This window comes from Podarcis gaigeae (assembly GCF_964106915.1).
Source record: "Podarcis gaigeae genome assembly, chromosome: 1".
Taxonomy (NCBI): Eukaryota; Metazoa; Chordata; class Lepidosauria; order Squamata; family Lacertidae; genus Podarcis; species Podarcis gaigeae.
Window position 1 is genome coordinate 50,047,380 of NC_139678.1, and position 17,613 is coordinate 50,064,992.

The 17,613-nt window shown below is 39.9% G+C and overlaps 1 protein-coding gene across 50 annotated transcripts in view; it reads right to left on the reverse strand.

The window, feature by feature from the left end:
• MADD (MAP kinase activating death domain) overlaps window positions 1-17,613 on the reverse strand; it is an 80,375-nt gene that overhangs the window by 45,454 nt on the left and 17,308 nt on the right. For 30 of the 50 annotated variants that reach the window (XM_083748939.1, XM_083748938.1, XM_083748927.1 and 27 more), the window contains exons 2-13: window positions 15,999-16,171; window positions 14,393-15,007; window positions 12,584-12,887; window positions 12,129-12,260; window positions 10,962-11,075; window positions 9,950-10,030; window positions 6,957-7,013; window positions 5,344-5,522; window positions 3,580-3,815; window positions 2,786-2,942; window positions 2,034-2,137; window positions 242-435 (exon numbers count right to left, since the gene is read on the reverse strand). In XM_083748939.1, the coding sequence (XP_083605065.1) occupies window positions 242-435; window positions 2,034-2,137; window positions 2,786-2,942; window positions 3,580-3,815; window positions 5,344-5,522; window positions 6,957-7,013; window positions 9,950-10,030; window positions 10,962-11,075; window positions 12,129-12,260; window positions 12,584-12,887; window positions 14,393-15,007; window positions 15,999-16,060 (2,235 nt within the window). In that variant the 5' untranslated portion in view covers window positions 16,061-16,171. The remainder of the gene's footprint in view (window positions 1-241; window positions 436-2,033; window positions 2,138-2,785; window positions 2,943-3,579; window positions 3,816-5,343; window positions 5,523-6,956; window positions 7,014-9,949; window positions 10,031-10,961; window positions 11,076-12,128; window positions 12,261-12,583; window positions 12,888-14,392; window positions 15,008-15,998; window positions 16,172-17,613) is intronic. The other 20 variants (XM_083748941.1, XM_083748940.1, XM_083748937.1 and 17 more) reach the window with 1 other exon arrangement.

Below are 17,613 nucleotides of genomic sequence, written 5' to 3' on the forward strand. Positions count from 1 at the left end.
TATTCTCCATGTATCTTCCAAAAAGAAGTCCAAAGCAGCTAAGAAATCCTTTCCATCCCAAAGCTTCAAGGAGCTTTATGCCTCGGTCTTTGCCTCAGGCTGATAAGAAGTGGTTCATGAGGGAACAAATGCCCCAAACAAATCCAGCCTTTGATGAAGACCAAAGTAGTAAAACTCCAATGAGGGTCCTTCCTATCATTCCTGTATCTCCCTTACTTATACAATAAGCCCCATTACACACATGATTCACTCCATGGATGACAGTGCTGGGGCTGCTGCTGGCTGTAGTGCTTGAACTTGACCGAGGCTGATTGTTGTCTTGGGAGTTTTCACTATCAGGGGCTTGTTCATCCATATCACCCGAGTACTCCTGGAAGTCATCAAATTCCACTTCACTTGCATCACCCAGAGCTGCATGGGTTAGAGGATCCACATCTGTAAATAGATATTATACACTTAAGTTCATAGGGTCAACAAAAATCACAAAGGCCCAGTCTGCATGTAACACTAAGACAAACCATGGCTTAGCATGTGCTCCTCCCTGATCCTGCTGCCGCCCTGCTGCCTAGGCTAAGTGATGGTACGGCTTAACATTACGTCTGAATCTAGGCTCATGGTTCGTCTCCTTCAGACAAACCATGAGCAGTAGACCAATACCAAACTTTAGTTACAGGTTGTGGTTTGTCTGGAGCAAGAAAAGCCATGGTCCCAGATAAGGCGTAACTCTTTGCCAAACCATGACAGCCTACAGAGCAAGGTGGCAGTAGGACCAGTGGTGGGGAGCAGCTGGGAACTTTCATATTTGCTAATTTGCCATTTGAAAACTGGATCAAAATCTAACTCTAAACAGCAAAATATGCAAGCTATTCAAAATGTAGCTTTATAATTCTTTTCTATAGGGGTAGCTAACTATTATTATTATTTTGCCTGTGGGCAGCATTCACCCTTGTCCAACTCTCTAGGGGCCACCTGCCAATGGTAAAAACGGCCAGATGTGGATGTGGCCACCTAAACTCTCATACACAGGCCCTCCTTGCTTATCATATGATTGATCTGATGAGTGTGAAAGGGAGCTATTTTCATCCACATTAGGGCATGTGGCCACAGGGCATCTCAGCACTATGTTCTACTTTTTTTGCCACCCTTGCAAAAAACTAGTGGGGTCTGAGTTGGGGGACAGGAAAAAATGCTCGGGGACCACATCATCATGTGCCTGGGTCAGGAGTCAACCACTCCGGCTTTAAAATGTAAAAAATAAAGGGAAGTAGTGTCCAAGTCCATTTACTTGATGAGAAAATATGACATTTACAATGTAAGTACTGACCAGAAACCTCAATAAAACAAGAGCCAGATTTTCTCCAGTATGGCTTTTAAAAAATATTTCTATACTGCCCTTCACACTGCCTGTCACAAAGCTGTTTACAATATAAAAACACAAAAATGCATAACATAGTAACAAACAAAAACAATACCACAAGCACCCCACTGTTTAAAAGGCCATAGATTGTAAAATCAGCCAAAAGCCTGGGAGAAGAGGAATGTTTTTGCCTGGTGCCTAAAGATCTGTAACGAAGATGCCAGACGAGTCTACTTGAAGAGAGCATACCAAAAGCAGAGAGGCACTGCTGAAAAAGCCCATTCTAGCTGCAAATAACATTCTAGTCACAACGCTGCTGGTCTATGACTGTAATAAACTGATTGAAATTCTAGATCTGAAGATCCCTGAAACTGAAGATCCCTGACCAGGTAAGAAAATGTATATTTAACCAAAAAAAAGCAGGCAATCAGCTTTGACCTATACTGTACTGAATACTCTCTTCTACAGTCTTCAAGAGTGATATGATTATAGTAAACAGTAAAACTTTAGGCTGGGTGGCACAAGATGTTAAAAGTAAATATACCTGTTTACCTAAACACAAGATATCTTCCCAAGTCATTCACAATTAGCTTAGGTTCTTTTTCTCTCAAAGCAATTAAATCAGACCAAAGCATGCACGTAGAGTTAATTAAATTATCAACTCAAAGTTACTCACTTGGAGTGTCACCGTTGATGTCACACTTCATCATTTCGCTAACAAAATCACCAAGGGATGAATACGAAGAGCTGGAGTCATCATAATCCACACTGTCACTGCCACTATTTTAAGGGGGAAAGGGTGAGAAAGAATTAGAAGTGGCAAAAAAGGAAAGAAAAATATAAAGCAATAGAGAATGAGAACAGACCAGCAATAGAAAGAGAAGCAACTAAATGGAATATTTTATACTACAAGGCTATGGTGGCATAGGTTTTGTTAAATGAACAGCTTCTCTTAAGTAGTAGGTCATCATATATACTGTATAGCTCTGTGTTTGGAAATATAATTTTTAAAAAGAAAGGGGACAACTGATTTTTACTTTACCAGAAGCATTTTTAAAGGGTGCAGAAGATGGAAGGTTAATAAGGAGGTGTTTCGAGTAGCATACTGCAGCAACAGAGACTGGTGCCTACACTTTATCTTTTCAGCACTAGCCAAAACCCTTTTTCTTCTGCCAGTCTTTTAAAAATGCTTTTCAGAACCTTTAGATTTGGATTTTATGATAGCCTGAACTTCTGATTTGACTGTAATTTTTTTATCTTGCATTGTTTTATCTTGCATTGTTAATGTAATTGTCAGATTATCCGTTAAACTGCTTTGGAAACCAGTGCTGGAAGAAGTATTGAAATTTTTCAGGGGGAAATGGATAAAAAACCAGAAAGACAAAGGCCACTTAGAACCAGCTACATAAAGTTGCTCTCCCCACTAACCTATCATCAGTAGGTTCAGAATCTGTTTCTCTCTCTATTGGGACACTCAGTGCTTCAGCTAGTTGAGAATTGCTGTCATAGACACGGTAATGAATTGGCTGCAACTGATGAGCATACCACTTTGGCTTATCACCAATCAGAGCTGGGTCAAACATGTCTGTAGAAATAGTAAGAAAAATGAAGTTATTTCCATGATGTCATCCCCCAAAGTCTCAATCAAGTGAGGCTGCAGCTGCCCTACAGAAATTATATTGTAAATGGTAGACAAAACATCAGTCCATAGAAAGATATTTGCTTAATGGGGTTTGAAATTAAACTGAATGTAGAGCTGTCCCTCCATAGAACAGATACATACATAATTTTATTTGTATGCCAACTTTCCACAGTTCAAACCATGCTCAAGGTGGCTTACAGCATGAAAAAATACATAACTACAACACAACAAAAGTAGTCATGAGCAATAAATAAACAATAAAAAATACACAACCAAATATAAACTACAACAATTCCACACATCTGAATTAAGATACAAAAAACAGCAACAGTCCCCAGCCCAAACACACCAGCCCAAGAATCAGTTCAGCAGCCTCAGCTTTTTGTAGCTGGAGTCAGTTAGGGCCCTACCCTTCTATGTCAGGTGAAAAAAGGCCTGCAAGGCAAGGGGTAAGTCTTCCAGGTCTCACAGCCAAGATGGTCAGATAGGATGCAGGAGACACTATTTCCTGACACTACTTTTGTATTAGAAGATTCAGCATTAATCAAGAGGTAGCAGTAAACACAAGGCCAAGACTTACTGTTGTGGATTCTTTGGAAAGCATAATTAGTTGGGTTGAGTGACCATTCCCCAAAGTATTCCACTGCCTGTGTCTTCGACAATTTATCTGCAAAAGGTGTCTGTTTTGGTCTTGAGGCTAAGAACGAATTGGCCTGAAATGCAACCACTGGCCGGGGGAAGAGGCGAAGTGTGCGAGTATGCATCTGGAATCCTTGTAAAACATTTGGTGAATTGAAGAATCTCACCATGGCAACCCTAAAAAAATCCAATAGGTTGGTAATATATTCAACATGACAAATCTGAAGGACACAGTACATTCACATATCGTGAAAAGCAAATTCTACATTTGCCTCTAGTAAGGAAAGAACAGCAGAATAAGTTCGCCCATTCATAGCTAACATCAACTGCGGCCTCAACACAAAATATGCCCTATGGAAATAAAAGAAACACCAGTGCCCCTATTGTGCTGTGACCAAAGAAAAATATATTTGGCTTCTATTCTCACTTTCTTTGCAGCAAGCCTAGGGTACAAAGATGATACTGAGTTCAATTATCAACTCTGAAGGCAAATAATCTCTTTTACTGTAGTTGGGCCAAACAGCCTAAGCCAATGGAAGGCACTCCACACCACCAAAGTCTCAAGTGGCAGCAGTAATGGAACCAGGAGAAGTCCCAAACTATGATCCCACTCTTCCAGAGGTAGTGTGACCCCTTCTAGAGCAGGCTGGACATTGAAGCTGGATAGAGGAACCATCCACTAACCGTATCTCAGTCTTGTTGGATTATGTTTCAACTTCACACAGTTGAAATCTGGCTGGTTGAAATCCCGCAAATTGATTGCTCACAAGGCACAGAGCTTAGAAGCTCCTTTTGCTTTGGGTTTTCCCAACATAGAAAGAACTTTTAAGCTCTCAGACCTGCTAACTGTGCTCTGGAACACTCTTGAGAGATCTCGTGGAAACTCGGATGGTCCCACAAGATGTCACAGGAGCATCCCAGAGCCCAGTAAGCAAATCTGAGAGCTTAGAAGCTCTCTGCCTTCCTTTAAAAGAAAGACAACCACACAGGTGTGGTTCCAAGTGTATATGCATTTTTCCATGTACATGTCATTTCTGGAACGTAACCCCCCACAGAAGATTCAATCATACAGTACTACAACCTAACAGTGACCCAGTACATTCACTGTCTCACCTGCAGAAGATGAAAAGGAGAAAAGGAGCTGCTTGTCATCAGCATAAAGAGGACAATGAGCTATAAAATTCTGTATGAACCTACTCAATGGTTACCTCTACATTTTTTTTCTATTTTAAAATTTCAATTAGAAAACATAGTCAGATTTAGCAGAATATATATCTCAAAACAAAAGACTAGGAATAGCCAACAGGATGCTCTCCAAATGGTGTAAATCACATCTTTCATAATCCATGACCCACTGATCGTGCTGGGCTTGGGCCAATGTAAGTTGTTGTCCAAAATATATCTGCAGGGCATCACACTGGCTGACCCCTGTAATGGACTGTGTAGAATCCATATATACACAAGAGAATCTCATCCTCTAGTCTTATGCAGCCTAAGCAGTAGAAAATATTGTTAAAAACTGGTGGTAGCTCACATAGAGTGTGTTCTAGTTTATAACAATAAATGTTCATGAAAAAGACAATGAAAAAGCACTTGCTTTTTTACTGGAAGGCCACAGCATTTCAGCTAACATTTTCTGCAGGACAGAGCAGCAGACCTTCCAGTGTATTTGGAAATTTAACAAAAATACATTGCTCAGACTCACCGAGTAGCCACATCCACAGAGTCTACATCATTGCCATAGATCAGGGGGTTGAACTCTGTAGAAGGTGTGGACTGCATGTCATTCTGAGGTTTCCCCGTAAGCAGTGGGATTTCCTGGCTTTCATGAAACTTCTCTAGGTTAAGAATAGGCTGGGTATTCAAGCTCATGCTAGCCAAAGCCTGAAGGGCAATAGGTCACAAGGGTAATAAATAAGAACGGCATTGTCAAAATTGCTTAAACCCATGGACAAACACAACCCAAGTGCAATGTTCTAGTTCCCCAGAATCAAAATACACCTCTTTCAGCAGATCAGTAAACTTTTAAGCACTCTTTGACTAACCTTTGACTGCTCCAAGCACAGAAAAAGAGAGGACCTTACAACCATTTTACATAACAAATTCAGAATGCTGAATGGTAAATCTAATGACTTATTGGTTGACTAATTTAGTCACTTTATCTTGCCCAAAGCAACCCAAAGCAACTTAAAATCCCCCAGGCTAACTTGTATTGGGAGGAGGGCAGGTGAGTAAAACAGGATTTATAAATAACACCCCCCTAAATATACTGGAAACTAACATGAGGAAGGTGAAATCCACCCTTTCAGTAGCTCAACTGTATAAAACCAGAGGATGGGTGTGTTAAAAATTAATAAACTGAGGCACTCCACAGAGTACCTCAAACACCAGAGATAAGGCAGATGGTGGCACAAAAAAGGACTTTTTTCCACCTGTAGTATTCCAATTGTAAAGCACCTTTCCTGAAAGAAGGCACCTGGAGTTCACTTTGTTATCCTGTAGGCACAGGGTTATGCCCCAAGGTATATTAATAATTTCACATTTGTTAAGTACTGGTTGTTTTACAAATTCCCACTGCTGTTTTTTAATGATCAATGCCTTCATGCATATTTTATTACTTTTTTGGGATTTTTAATTGCATTGTAAACCACCCTGTGATAATTTTATTTATTTATTTAAGATATGTGTATGCCACCCTTCATAACAATCCACTCAGTATTATTCTCTGCACTGAGATCCCAACTCCATCAATTTAAAAACTATCTTTTCAATCCAAATAAAGGATCACTGTGCCCTTTCTCATAACTGCTAGTCAGGGAAGCTCAGATTTCTAGGACAGTGCACTGTTTTAAACTCTACAGTCTTCCTCAGCTCACATGGCAAAGCTAGTATTTTCACAGAACTAACAACTCATGGTCTGACAACATCACCCAGAACATGAAGCATATAAGAGTTAAAGTTTTCACTTCTGCATGTAGTACACAATCTCATCAATCTAATTTTGCCTCGTCCTCCACTTCTTAACAGTTGTGGCCATCCTACAAACCTTGTGCCTTTCCCCTCGGCCTGAAAAGTGAGATGAGTGCCACATTCCATAGTTGCCTTTGACTGGACTTAACTATCCAGGGGTCCTTTACCTTACCTTTTTTTTTTTTTTTACCTAATCCTCCCCGTTTTTCTCAATGTCTGCCTCTCTCTCTCAACCTCCTTGTCCTTCTGTAAAGTTCATTCCCCCCCCCCCCCAAAGCAAATAAATCAAAACAGGTTAAAAAATAATCCAATGGAAACTTGAGGCAGAAAAGAGTAAAATAAAGACACCTTTTTGTCAGGCGTGAGCAGCTGTTTCTGAGTGATTGCAGTCATGCTAACCAGACACTGGAGGCAAGATGGAAGATCACATGACAACACCAGCGGACAATCAGAGGCAAGACGAACACATGATCACAGAGAGACAGATGGAGAAAAAACTATTACTACTAATACCACAGATGAGAAAGGAAATAAAAAGGGATCATAAACAGTCACAGTTCCTGAGCAAGGCCAGACTGCTTTCACCCCACACATCTGCTTGCATACACTTTTTTTAAATGGACTACTAGTCAGCTGTTTTCAATGTAAATATTTATAATGACACTGATCTGAAAGGGCAATAATAAGCCCGTATATATTTGTTAAGTATTTATGCATGCATAATACTGTTGCGCCAATATTTCCCACTACCATCACTATGTTTTGTCACAAGGCAGTCACCTTCACGATGTCACCCACATTTCCTTTGCTTTACCCTGCGGATAGTAAGGTTTTGTGTCTTGCATCATAGAATGAAAGGAATGGTTATTATTCTTTTGTTAATTCACTTCACACTACTCAAATGTGTGGGAGTTTTGCTGAATAGCCCCTAAACTGTGGAGAGAGAAAAGCAAACAGATTCTGAAAGAGCCGCTGGGGATTCTACTGTAAGGGTCAATGGCTGTTCACTGCAACAGGTTACACAAGAAATCACAAACGGTTAAATGTGTAGTTCTGCTCTTCTATGGGAGCCAGAAACAGCAGCTTTTGTACTGCTACTCTTAACACTTTACCTTTAAATACTGCATGCAGCATGCAAGGAGGTGTGGGGGAAAGAACAGAAATAAAATCATAAAACCTATTTTGACAGACTCATTCAATTTGACTAAAACCAATAAATAGCTTCACAGGATTAGAGAAAGAGAACAAATATGGGCCTCATAGGCAGCAGTATGAAAATGGAGAAAATGATGATTAAGAAAGGGGAAGACAAGACAACTCAAAGCCCAGAGATTCTAAAGGGTGTATCATGCGGGAAGCAGATTTGTTTGTAGACATTAAGTACTGGTTTAGATGGTTTTAAATGTAATGATGAAGTGTTTTATGTAGTGCACAATATGCCATGAAGCTCTGATATGTATGATTATCTTACAATACCACAGGTTTTAAATGGGAGTTGATTAAGGATGAGATAAACCACAGCCTACCACAGCTTCAAATACACAAAAATGAGTTAACAATACACAGTAATAACACCTGCTGATTTCAATGTTTCATGACCACACCAAAATGCTCATATGAAAACACACTGGTGGTTGTTGTTGTTGTTTTTTTTTGGGGGGGGTTGTTTCCCAATCCCTCAGAGCCAACTGGGGGAAGCCCTGTTGTGCAAGCAGAGGTCCTTCCACAGGGCTTCTGCTGACAAAACCAATTAGTTGAATCTCACCCAGGATCCCAAAATATAGCAAAGTGACCTGGTTTGGATGTAACACTAAATCATAGTTCAGTGTTAGACTCACATGTTCCCCCTTTTCCTTCTGTCAGGGCTTCAAGGAGTTCAGAAGCTTTCACTTCCATGTTAGATTAACTGCGGCTTATTGTGCCATTCAAACCTGGAGAATGTGTAGCTCATTTTAACTATGATCAGCTGAAACAAGCCAAATTCATACCGGTTTAGGAAGCTGACTTGTTTCAATTAATTGTAGTTACAATGAACCATAGTTTAGGGATTGGACAACCCACTAAACTCTGGTGGATCTACAACAGAAGCAGAACCTTCAGTTTTCCGCCTGAAAGTCACACCAGAGGAGAGGCCACAAGTTTGAGGCTTGCTTTCATTTTGTGAATCTAAGTTTGGCCTCATTGAGGGGCAGAATTTCAATATAAGTAGGAAAATGAGAGCACCCCTAAACATTTTTTTTAGAGAAAAAAAAGCACTGGTTAAGGCTATTAGCTACTTACAACTCTGATCCAAAGCCTTTCTTACTTTTTTTATCTCTAGAGGCTCCTAGGCATTTTTACGTAAGCTTCTCTAAAGTAGAAACAGAAACAGAGGACAGAAAAGTAAGAAAGGCTTTGGATCAAATTGTAAATAGCATGCCACAAGAAGATTATTGTTCAAGAAAAACAGCTGAAAAATGTAAATGGCAGGTCCTGCAGTTTCACAAGCCAAGTCAAATGAAAAAATAAGTGAACCTAAAAGAATATAGAGAGGCAATTTTTTTGTTACAGATAGGTAGCCGTGTTGGTCTGCCATAGTCAAAACAAAAAAAAATTCCTTCCAGTAGCACCTTAAAGACCAACTAAGTCAGTTCTTGGTATGAGCTTTCGTGTGCATGCACACTTCTTCAGATACTTTCGTGTGCATGCACACTTCTTCAGATACTATCTGAAGAAGTGTGCATGCACACGAAAGCTCATACCAAGAACTGACTTAGTTGGTCTTTAAGGTGCTACTGGAAGGAATTTTTTTGTTATTAGGGGAAATTTTCAATGTGCTTTGAAAACAAGACTACAACTTCTACTTTGTGCCACTTAAAAGAGAAAGAACTGGGGGGGGGATCAAAGTGTCTCCTCAAGGGAAAGGATACTTATTGGACCTTTGTTCAATAGTATAATTGGACAGAATCTGCATCTAAACACACACTGGCTTTCCCTAGTCATCCTCTAACCAAGACTGACTGTGTTCCAAAGGAGCCATTGCAAAGATATTTTTGCATTCATGGCACAGAGCTACAGAAGCCCCATTTTGGACAGCATTTCCTGCATTGAATGAAGTATCACTAATGTACCCACTATCAGCTACCTGAAATAACTCTCTTTAACCACATTTCTCCTAATTTAGAAATGTTTCTTCATAGAAATTGAAATAGTCATATTTACATTAGAGAGTCCACTTTGAGTCTGACCTTTAGTAATAAGTTGTCCCATTATGATGCTGCAAACTGTCACAGCATCCTTAGTTATCTAATATACAAATAGTGGAAATTATCCCAGCCACATTCACTAGAATCCTTACATACCTGCTTTAAGTGCTTTTTCAATTCTAAAGATTCTGGTTCCGGCAAAACAGGTAATGACTCAGCATTTGTAGGAACAATCACCTGGAATAAAAATTTATAATAATAATAATAATCATCATCATCATCATCTTTATTGTCATTGCCCCCTCTCGGGGACAACGAAAATTACTTGGCTGCTCCATCCACCCAGGTGAAATATAGAGAAAATTGCGTTTACAAAAACTCTTGGAGTGGACAGTCTTTTATGACTTCTTGGAAACAAGACAGAAATAGGGGCAGGAACCTTGAAGTGGATTTAATTTTTCCTATTGCTTATGCATTATTGGCTGTGCTCTAAGATGAATTCAGAACTGTCAAGCAGATGATTTGGTTTTCTAATCTGTCAACAAATTAAAATGTGACCTAATTATGTCACTTTGCTCCTTGGTAACAATTGTTTTAGAAAATATTTCCTTGCCCTTTCAATGAAATAATTTTTTTAAGCGTCAGAAACAATCACCATTTAATTATAATTTTAAATTGTTCTTTTAAATATTGTTTTAACATAAAAGGCCTATAAATATATTAAACCAATAAACATATTTTGATTTGTTTTGCACATCAAGAAACATTTAACAAAGGCTGTATGGGTGTGACTATCCAAAATGTGTATTTGCTAAATTATAAATGTGTTTTTAAGCTGTCTTTTAGGGTCTTGCATTTCCAATGCGGCCTACATAACACAATATAAAATATATTAAAAATCAGTAATCAAACAGTTACAAAGGACAGTGACTTAAAAGCCTAACCAGAACCATTTCAGTAGGTTATTACAAAACAACTTCAAGCAAATCTGCAGTTTAAAAAACAAACAGCTGTTAAAACCCTTTAATACATAATCAAACAAGGCAACATCTATTTTGTGTTAATTAAGAGAAGGAGGTGGGATTAGGAAATAAAATCATAACACCCACACAGTCCCCATCAAGAGGAATTATATATAAATGCTGTTTTATGAATAGGATTTACCTACCTTATTAGTATCCAGATCAACTAGCCATACATCATCTGGCATTTTAAAGTCTAGTTTGTAAAGAAAGAAGCTGGCTGGGACTCCAATGATATAGGGTGTTGGGGCCAGAAGCAGCTGTAGCAAGCAGAAAATATTAATAAGGAAAAAATCTGAATCCTTACAGCTTTTCTGCTAACAATCCACCCACAATCACTAAAAGCAAACTACTGGAGAGATGACGACACTTAAAAGCATAAGCAAATGTTACTACAAGAATTCATTAAACTTTGGGCTCAGTAAATTACTGTGAAAACAATAGATGCTGTAGCATTACTGAGATAAAACAGGTGCACATCTGAATAGTAATCTGGATAGGAGACCACTGTGCATGTAAGAGCAATATATTCACATAAATAAGTATTTTTTAAAAGAATTTATCAAACACTGAGGACAGCAGAAGCTGAGAAAACGTCTAAATTTGGGAAGGCCTCCTTGAACAGGTAGAAAATGAGCTTTTCACCAAAGGACCAGATTATAAATGGAAGAAAACTGGTGCTTGGAAAGACAGCCTGTGGTAAAAATGGCAATCAAAATGATACTGTGTTTGGAACAGCACAAAAAACTGCAGGGGAAATAAGTAGTTTTGTGGAGAGCAGCAAAAGAAAATATTTGACAAAATAGGCCTTGCTAAGAAATATGTCCTTTGCAAACATTCTACATTCTTGTAAAAGGCAGTAAAAGAATAAGCCTAAAGCTTTAACAGCAGCAAGTAAAGTTGCTGGAAATTGTTTTCCCTGTTTTACAATTATTGGCTCTTACAGGAACTACACTTCTTGAATCACAGGTTTCCTGCAGGAGTAACATGACCCTTCAATCTTCTAAAGTAACTGTGGACCAAATAGCCTATATGGCATCAACAGCTTTGGGAAAAAATATAGCATATAACCACAGATATAATATGGAACATCTCAAAGTAAAGTTTGCTCTTTTCTACACTGTCTGCCATTTCTATTCCTATCATTAAGCTTCACTGTGATTTGTAGGAGCATCTCAGTAGTTGCCAGGCACATTGAAAAATATGCATTTTAATTTAGACAGGACAAAACCCAGCAAGAATTCGACTGTTCTCCTGATAAAAGGTTTCAGCAGTGTCACAGCAGTACATCCGTCACTGAAACGATGGCATACCTGCTCTGCAGAAGCCATACAGGTAGGAAGGAGTGGAATCACTGGGAACATGTACTCAAGTGGGTAGATCATAGCCACAAATGCCATGACAGACATAGAGAGAGCATTATAGTCCCGGGACTGCAACACCACCTGCAACCAAGGAAACTCTTGTCAATACATCCACACAATTATTATCTCATGATAATAAGCTCTTACTTAGGCTTCTTCCCATGGGCCTTCATATGATATGTATTCTAATACTGCAAAAAGTTTTCCCTAAACAAATATTATTTCATGCAGAAGCCTCGTAATCTTTATTGCTTCTGTTAATAGGAAATTGAACATTGTGATAAAAACATACATTCGTCCTTTCACATGGTCTTTGTTAAGTTTCTGTTGAAATGTTGAGGAACAGACAATGCAGCCTCTACGTCTGAAATGTCTACAAGTATATTGACACATGTCCCTCTCACCTTATGTTCCAGAAGAATGCAGGATAGCACCTGCAAACATGCATCCACACCTAAGAGCTCCAAGGGCAGGTGCAGGGGGAAATCCACCAGAGAGAAGCGGGATGGGTCAGGAAGGGCAAACGTCAAGGCTGGCTGCAATTCATGGGGTAAGACTTCCACATCCACGCGCTTCTGGCCAGCAACAGGCACAGGTGAGCGAAGCAGCCGGTAAATCCATGCCTCAATTTCACGCAAATCATGTAGCAATGCACTCGATTTCTCCTCCACTAGAAGTGAACCTGTGAAAATCCGCCATATTGTGTCCCTGTGTAAAAGCAACAAGATTAACCCCGAACACATATACTTGGTAGTTCTACTGAGAAACCTGCCAAAATAATCAGGCTGTGTGAATTCTTCCGTAAGAAGTCAGACTAGAGCGTATACGCATGTCCTATTATTTTATTTTGTTAACAAAATGCATATACCATTTGACTGTAGTAAAACCTTTAAGCTATTGTACAACGCAGACCTAGGTGAAAAGAAGTATGGCAGAGCCTTAATTGCCTCTTGTTGGAAGCATAAAATTCCTTGCAATGTATGGATCTATCTTTGCACTTATGTCACTACTAGAGGCTATAGCCCTGCTCAGTTTGCTCGACAATCCCATCTACCCATGCTTGCCAAAGCCACCCACTCTCTCCCTTACAGAGCTTTGGGCTGCCACACCCTGCAGTGGATGCCTCTCCACAGCTTTCCTGAACTGCCAACCCACCACTTCTTGTCACACTATAAAACCACCTGTTGCCCACCAAGTAAACTGCAGAATGATGACATTCTTACATTTATATTATATTATATTATATTATATTATATTATATTATATTATATTATATTATATTATATTGTAAGATAAGAAAGCAATAAAACTCCAAATAAATCAGATGCTTCTTTGACTTCAAACAAGTACCCCAGGAATTGTTATACTGTTGTGCAAGGCAGAACAGTCAGGTTGATAGTCCCCAAAGATATTTAAAGGGTTTTATATAGCACATAATTCCTCCACTGTATCACACATATAGTCAATCTATAATGTATATTTTTAGAAGGTTCTAGCAGTTTTAACAGCATAAAATGAGGGGTGTAGAGTTACCAAGAACAGAAATTGTTTTTTAAAGAAGGAATCACAAATTTACTTTCCTGTGTGGTTTTGTATTAGAATGCTACAACTATATGTACCTAGTTCTCTTTTCATGATGTATTTGTGCACAGAACATGAGACAAAGCAACAATGCTCCCAGCACAGCCTACCAAACCAACTGAAGCTGATCCAACCAAGCAGATATAAGAGCAGGGGAAGTAGTCACTTTCAAAACCACAAAGTAACTAGAACATAGGGAACAACTACAAAACTGAGCTGATTACAGACATTACTGGTTTAACTTAAGGCACAAATGCAAACTGGGAACCTGGTCCACTAAGAGGTATATGACATCCTAGGCTGGCTAAAATATGTAAGCACATAGTACATATCTTCTGCAATGGGTGTCAAGTTTTGGCACACTATCAGAAGTAAGGAAAGCAGTACTGCTAGGTAGGGTGTGTGTGGAAAAGGACAGCATGGTATGATACATTCATGCCTACAGTGACTATTCCATTGCACTAACTCTGTGGCCTGTGTGCAGCCTGCAAGTCCTCTCATGTGCCTTATGAAAAAACAGTGATTCTGTGTCTACTCCCTTTTTCTTGGAAAACTTCATCAAACCACAGCAGAAAATGAACTGCATCATCTAGATATGGTATTAAAAGGGACGTTTGCATCCCTTCATGTACCTCTGCACGCCTCGAGGGATCCCAAGCTTCTTGCCCAAGAGTCTCTCGCTGCAGCAGTCCACCAATTTCTTCAGGGTATACAGACATTCACGAAAAGTAGAGAAAAAGGGATAGTGACTAATGATGCAAAGTGAGGTCAGGGTGCTGTTACGAGAACGGTGGGTGGCTTTTGCAGAACGTTTACTACGAGGTGATCGAGTAACATCTGGCGCAGACTCTGTGCTTGGTGGTTGCAGAGAACCACCGCTCTCTGAACTCTCATTACCCCTCTCTTCTTGGGTAGTGGATGTATCCCCAGACTTGGGTGCTTTCTGCCCATCTTGGGAACGATGTCTGCCACTGCCTTCTCCCTTCTCCTTGGGCACACGCTTTTGGAAAGAACGGTAGAAGTTGACGCATATCCCATAGCGAGTGATACCAGAATCTTTATCAGTGAGTGTAAAGACAAAAGAATTATCATCTCGCAGACTCATCCGTTTCTGTCGCACACTTAAACATCCCTCTGGCTGGCAGAAGAACACTACATCAGGAGGAAGTGGAAAATCAGTGTGATCTTCTAATGGGTAGCGGCGCAGTAGTTCAGGTGTCTGTGCCACACTATCACTGCTTGGTTGCCTACAAGCAAAGCAAATGCAAAATTACTTGATACTGAAACGCCATACTGGTTACACATTTGAACAGTGGAAATACGAGAGGGCATATTTCTGTAAGTGGGAGCTGCAAGCACCATGACTCTGGGTTGCAATGTAATTAGGGCAATGAATAGTAAGATCCGCATCAAGAACAAATGAAAGCAAATTTGTGCTTGGCGAGGCTCTGACAGGGTGGCCAAGGTACTCAACCCAATCAAAAAGCAATGTGTGAAGGTAGGGCAGTAGCTGCTTGCACAGCTTGCTGGATGGGAAAGCTGACACCAAGAAGAAAGGACGTTGAGACTAGTGACAAAAGGAGGCCCCTGCCTTCACAAAGAGAGAAGTGGCAATTGTCAGAGGAGCTTGATAACATCTTCTAAAGTGGCAGTTATTATCTGTGTGGTCTGTACACACAGGTGGACATGTTTTCAAACAAGAGCACAACAGTGTTCTGTTTCCCTCTCTCTCTCTCTCTCTCTCTCTATATATATATATATATATATACATGCTGCATGAATGCACCACTGTCTTGGATACCTCCAACGGATGTTCACTGGTAAAGCTGTAGGATGCCCTCTCCCATAGCTACTCCACCTCACTAGGCATCACTGGCCAAAACACAACTCTATGTATGAGGTGGCTAGCCTGTGGGCTGCATCTGGCCACCTAAGGTTTTTTTGTAGTTCCCTAACACCCTCCCCCCTTACAATCTGTCATTAAAAAAGTAATTTTAAAATTATTTTAATTGTTTGCTCGTTGCTCCCTTAAGTACCCCCCTGTGATGCCAAAGGGCTTTTGTGCTACCCAAGCCATCTAAAATTCATTACGTAAAATAAAAAGGCCACGCCCACTTTTGTTTTTTGGCCACACCCACTTTTGCACCCAGAGGGTTGACAATGGGCCTGAAGAAGTTTATGAATATATATGTGACAAGGGTCATTACTGTGTAAATTCCATCTAGGTTGCTACTGTACCTGGCCCCAATAATCACAAGGTAATCAAGTAAGCGAGGACAGCTCCTCTTCTTCTGCACCATTGTCTTTCCTCCTTCACTATGTCATCTCAGTAAATTCTTCCCTCATTGGACCAGCTGGTTTCTGATAGCTGCCTCAGAAAACAGAATGCTCATGGAAACTGTGACATCAACCTACAACAAAAGATATTCAATTCAAGGTCAGACTCACATTCATCAATAACAATGCTCTGATCAGCACTTTCAGTATAAGCAGCATATTTGTCACAGGACAGGCTGTTCAAACAAAATACCCACACTTCCATCTCTTAGTATGAAATATACTTGTGAAGGGTAAACAACAGGGAAGTCTTGTTCACATAAGACAGCTTCCATGAAATCACTTCAAAAGATTTGGGGTCACTTGCTAGAACCACAGCTGGACAAGGCTTGCACAGGAAATGGGGTTTTGTGAACTGACATCAGTACGTGAGTGATGTATATACAGCTGTCCCAATTTCTATTGCATTGTGACTGGCACCGTGTGCTACTAACATAGCAGGAGTTGCCTTCACACAACTTAGAATTAACTTGCAGAGTCCACTGTCTCTGGATGGGACTCTGGTTGCTAGTTTAAATGGATCTGGGGGGAAAAGTTTATCATCAATTAATGAGGATGGTTATATCTGAAACTCTGCTTTTCTCTTACACAAGTTGGATCCAATTATTCACTATGTTCAAATTAGGACCTTAAAAACAGGAATTGGTCTAAAGCCCAAATTACATGTGACTTTAACTATACTTCTGCCCTTGAGTATAGGGTTTCCCTCAAATTGCCGCTGTGAGGGGACTTAACCTGGGTTGGGATCTTAGCGGGGGGGAGGGCTTTAAGACTTTGCCTCCTGCTATTATCCTGGTCCATATTAGGCCCCATGAGACCATTTTTTGCAATGCAAATTTCAAGTGTGGGCTACCCCAGCATATCTGCCTACATTGCTAGGATAACAACCTTGATGGCAAATTTTTAAACTGTATTAATCTTAATCAACCATGGCAAATATTGTAAAATTATTGTTGAATAAGATAAAAAGAACATATAAAGTTGATAACACAACACAATTCTTAAAATACACAATTCATAATAATTCACAAAGCCATTTACTAATAGCAGCGGCAGCAATAATCCTTTTATCTGATTGGGTCTCTCCTTCCCTAAAGGCTGCCAAAAACAGTGTATCTTAACCAGTCGCCTAAAGCTATAAAGAGATGAAGCCAGATGCACCTCAGTACAGAGGGAGTTCGACATGCAAAGAGCTACCGATGAAAAGATCGATCTTTGGGCTCCAACACTACATTCAACAGGGCATCATATGCTGATCTCAAAGCATGGACAGATTGATATGGAAGAAGGTGTTCTGGCAGATATTTAGGTGCCAGGAAGTTTAGAGCTTTTAATATCAAAGTGAGCACCTTGAATTTGGCCCTGAAACAATTTGCAACTGCTGCAGCTGTTTCAAGAAATGAATAATATGCTTGCTCCTTCCAGCATTCTTGCTATAGCATTTTGCGATACCTGCAATTTTCAGGCCACCTTCACGGGCATATTATAATAGTTAAGCTTAGAGGTTACCAATGCA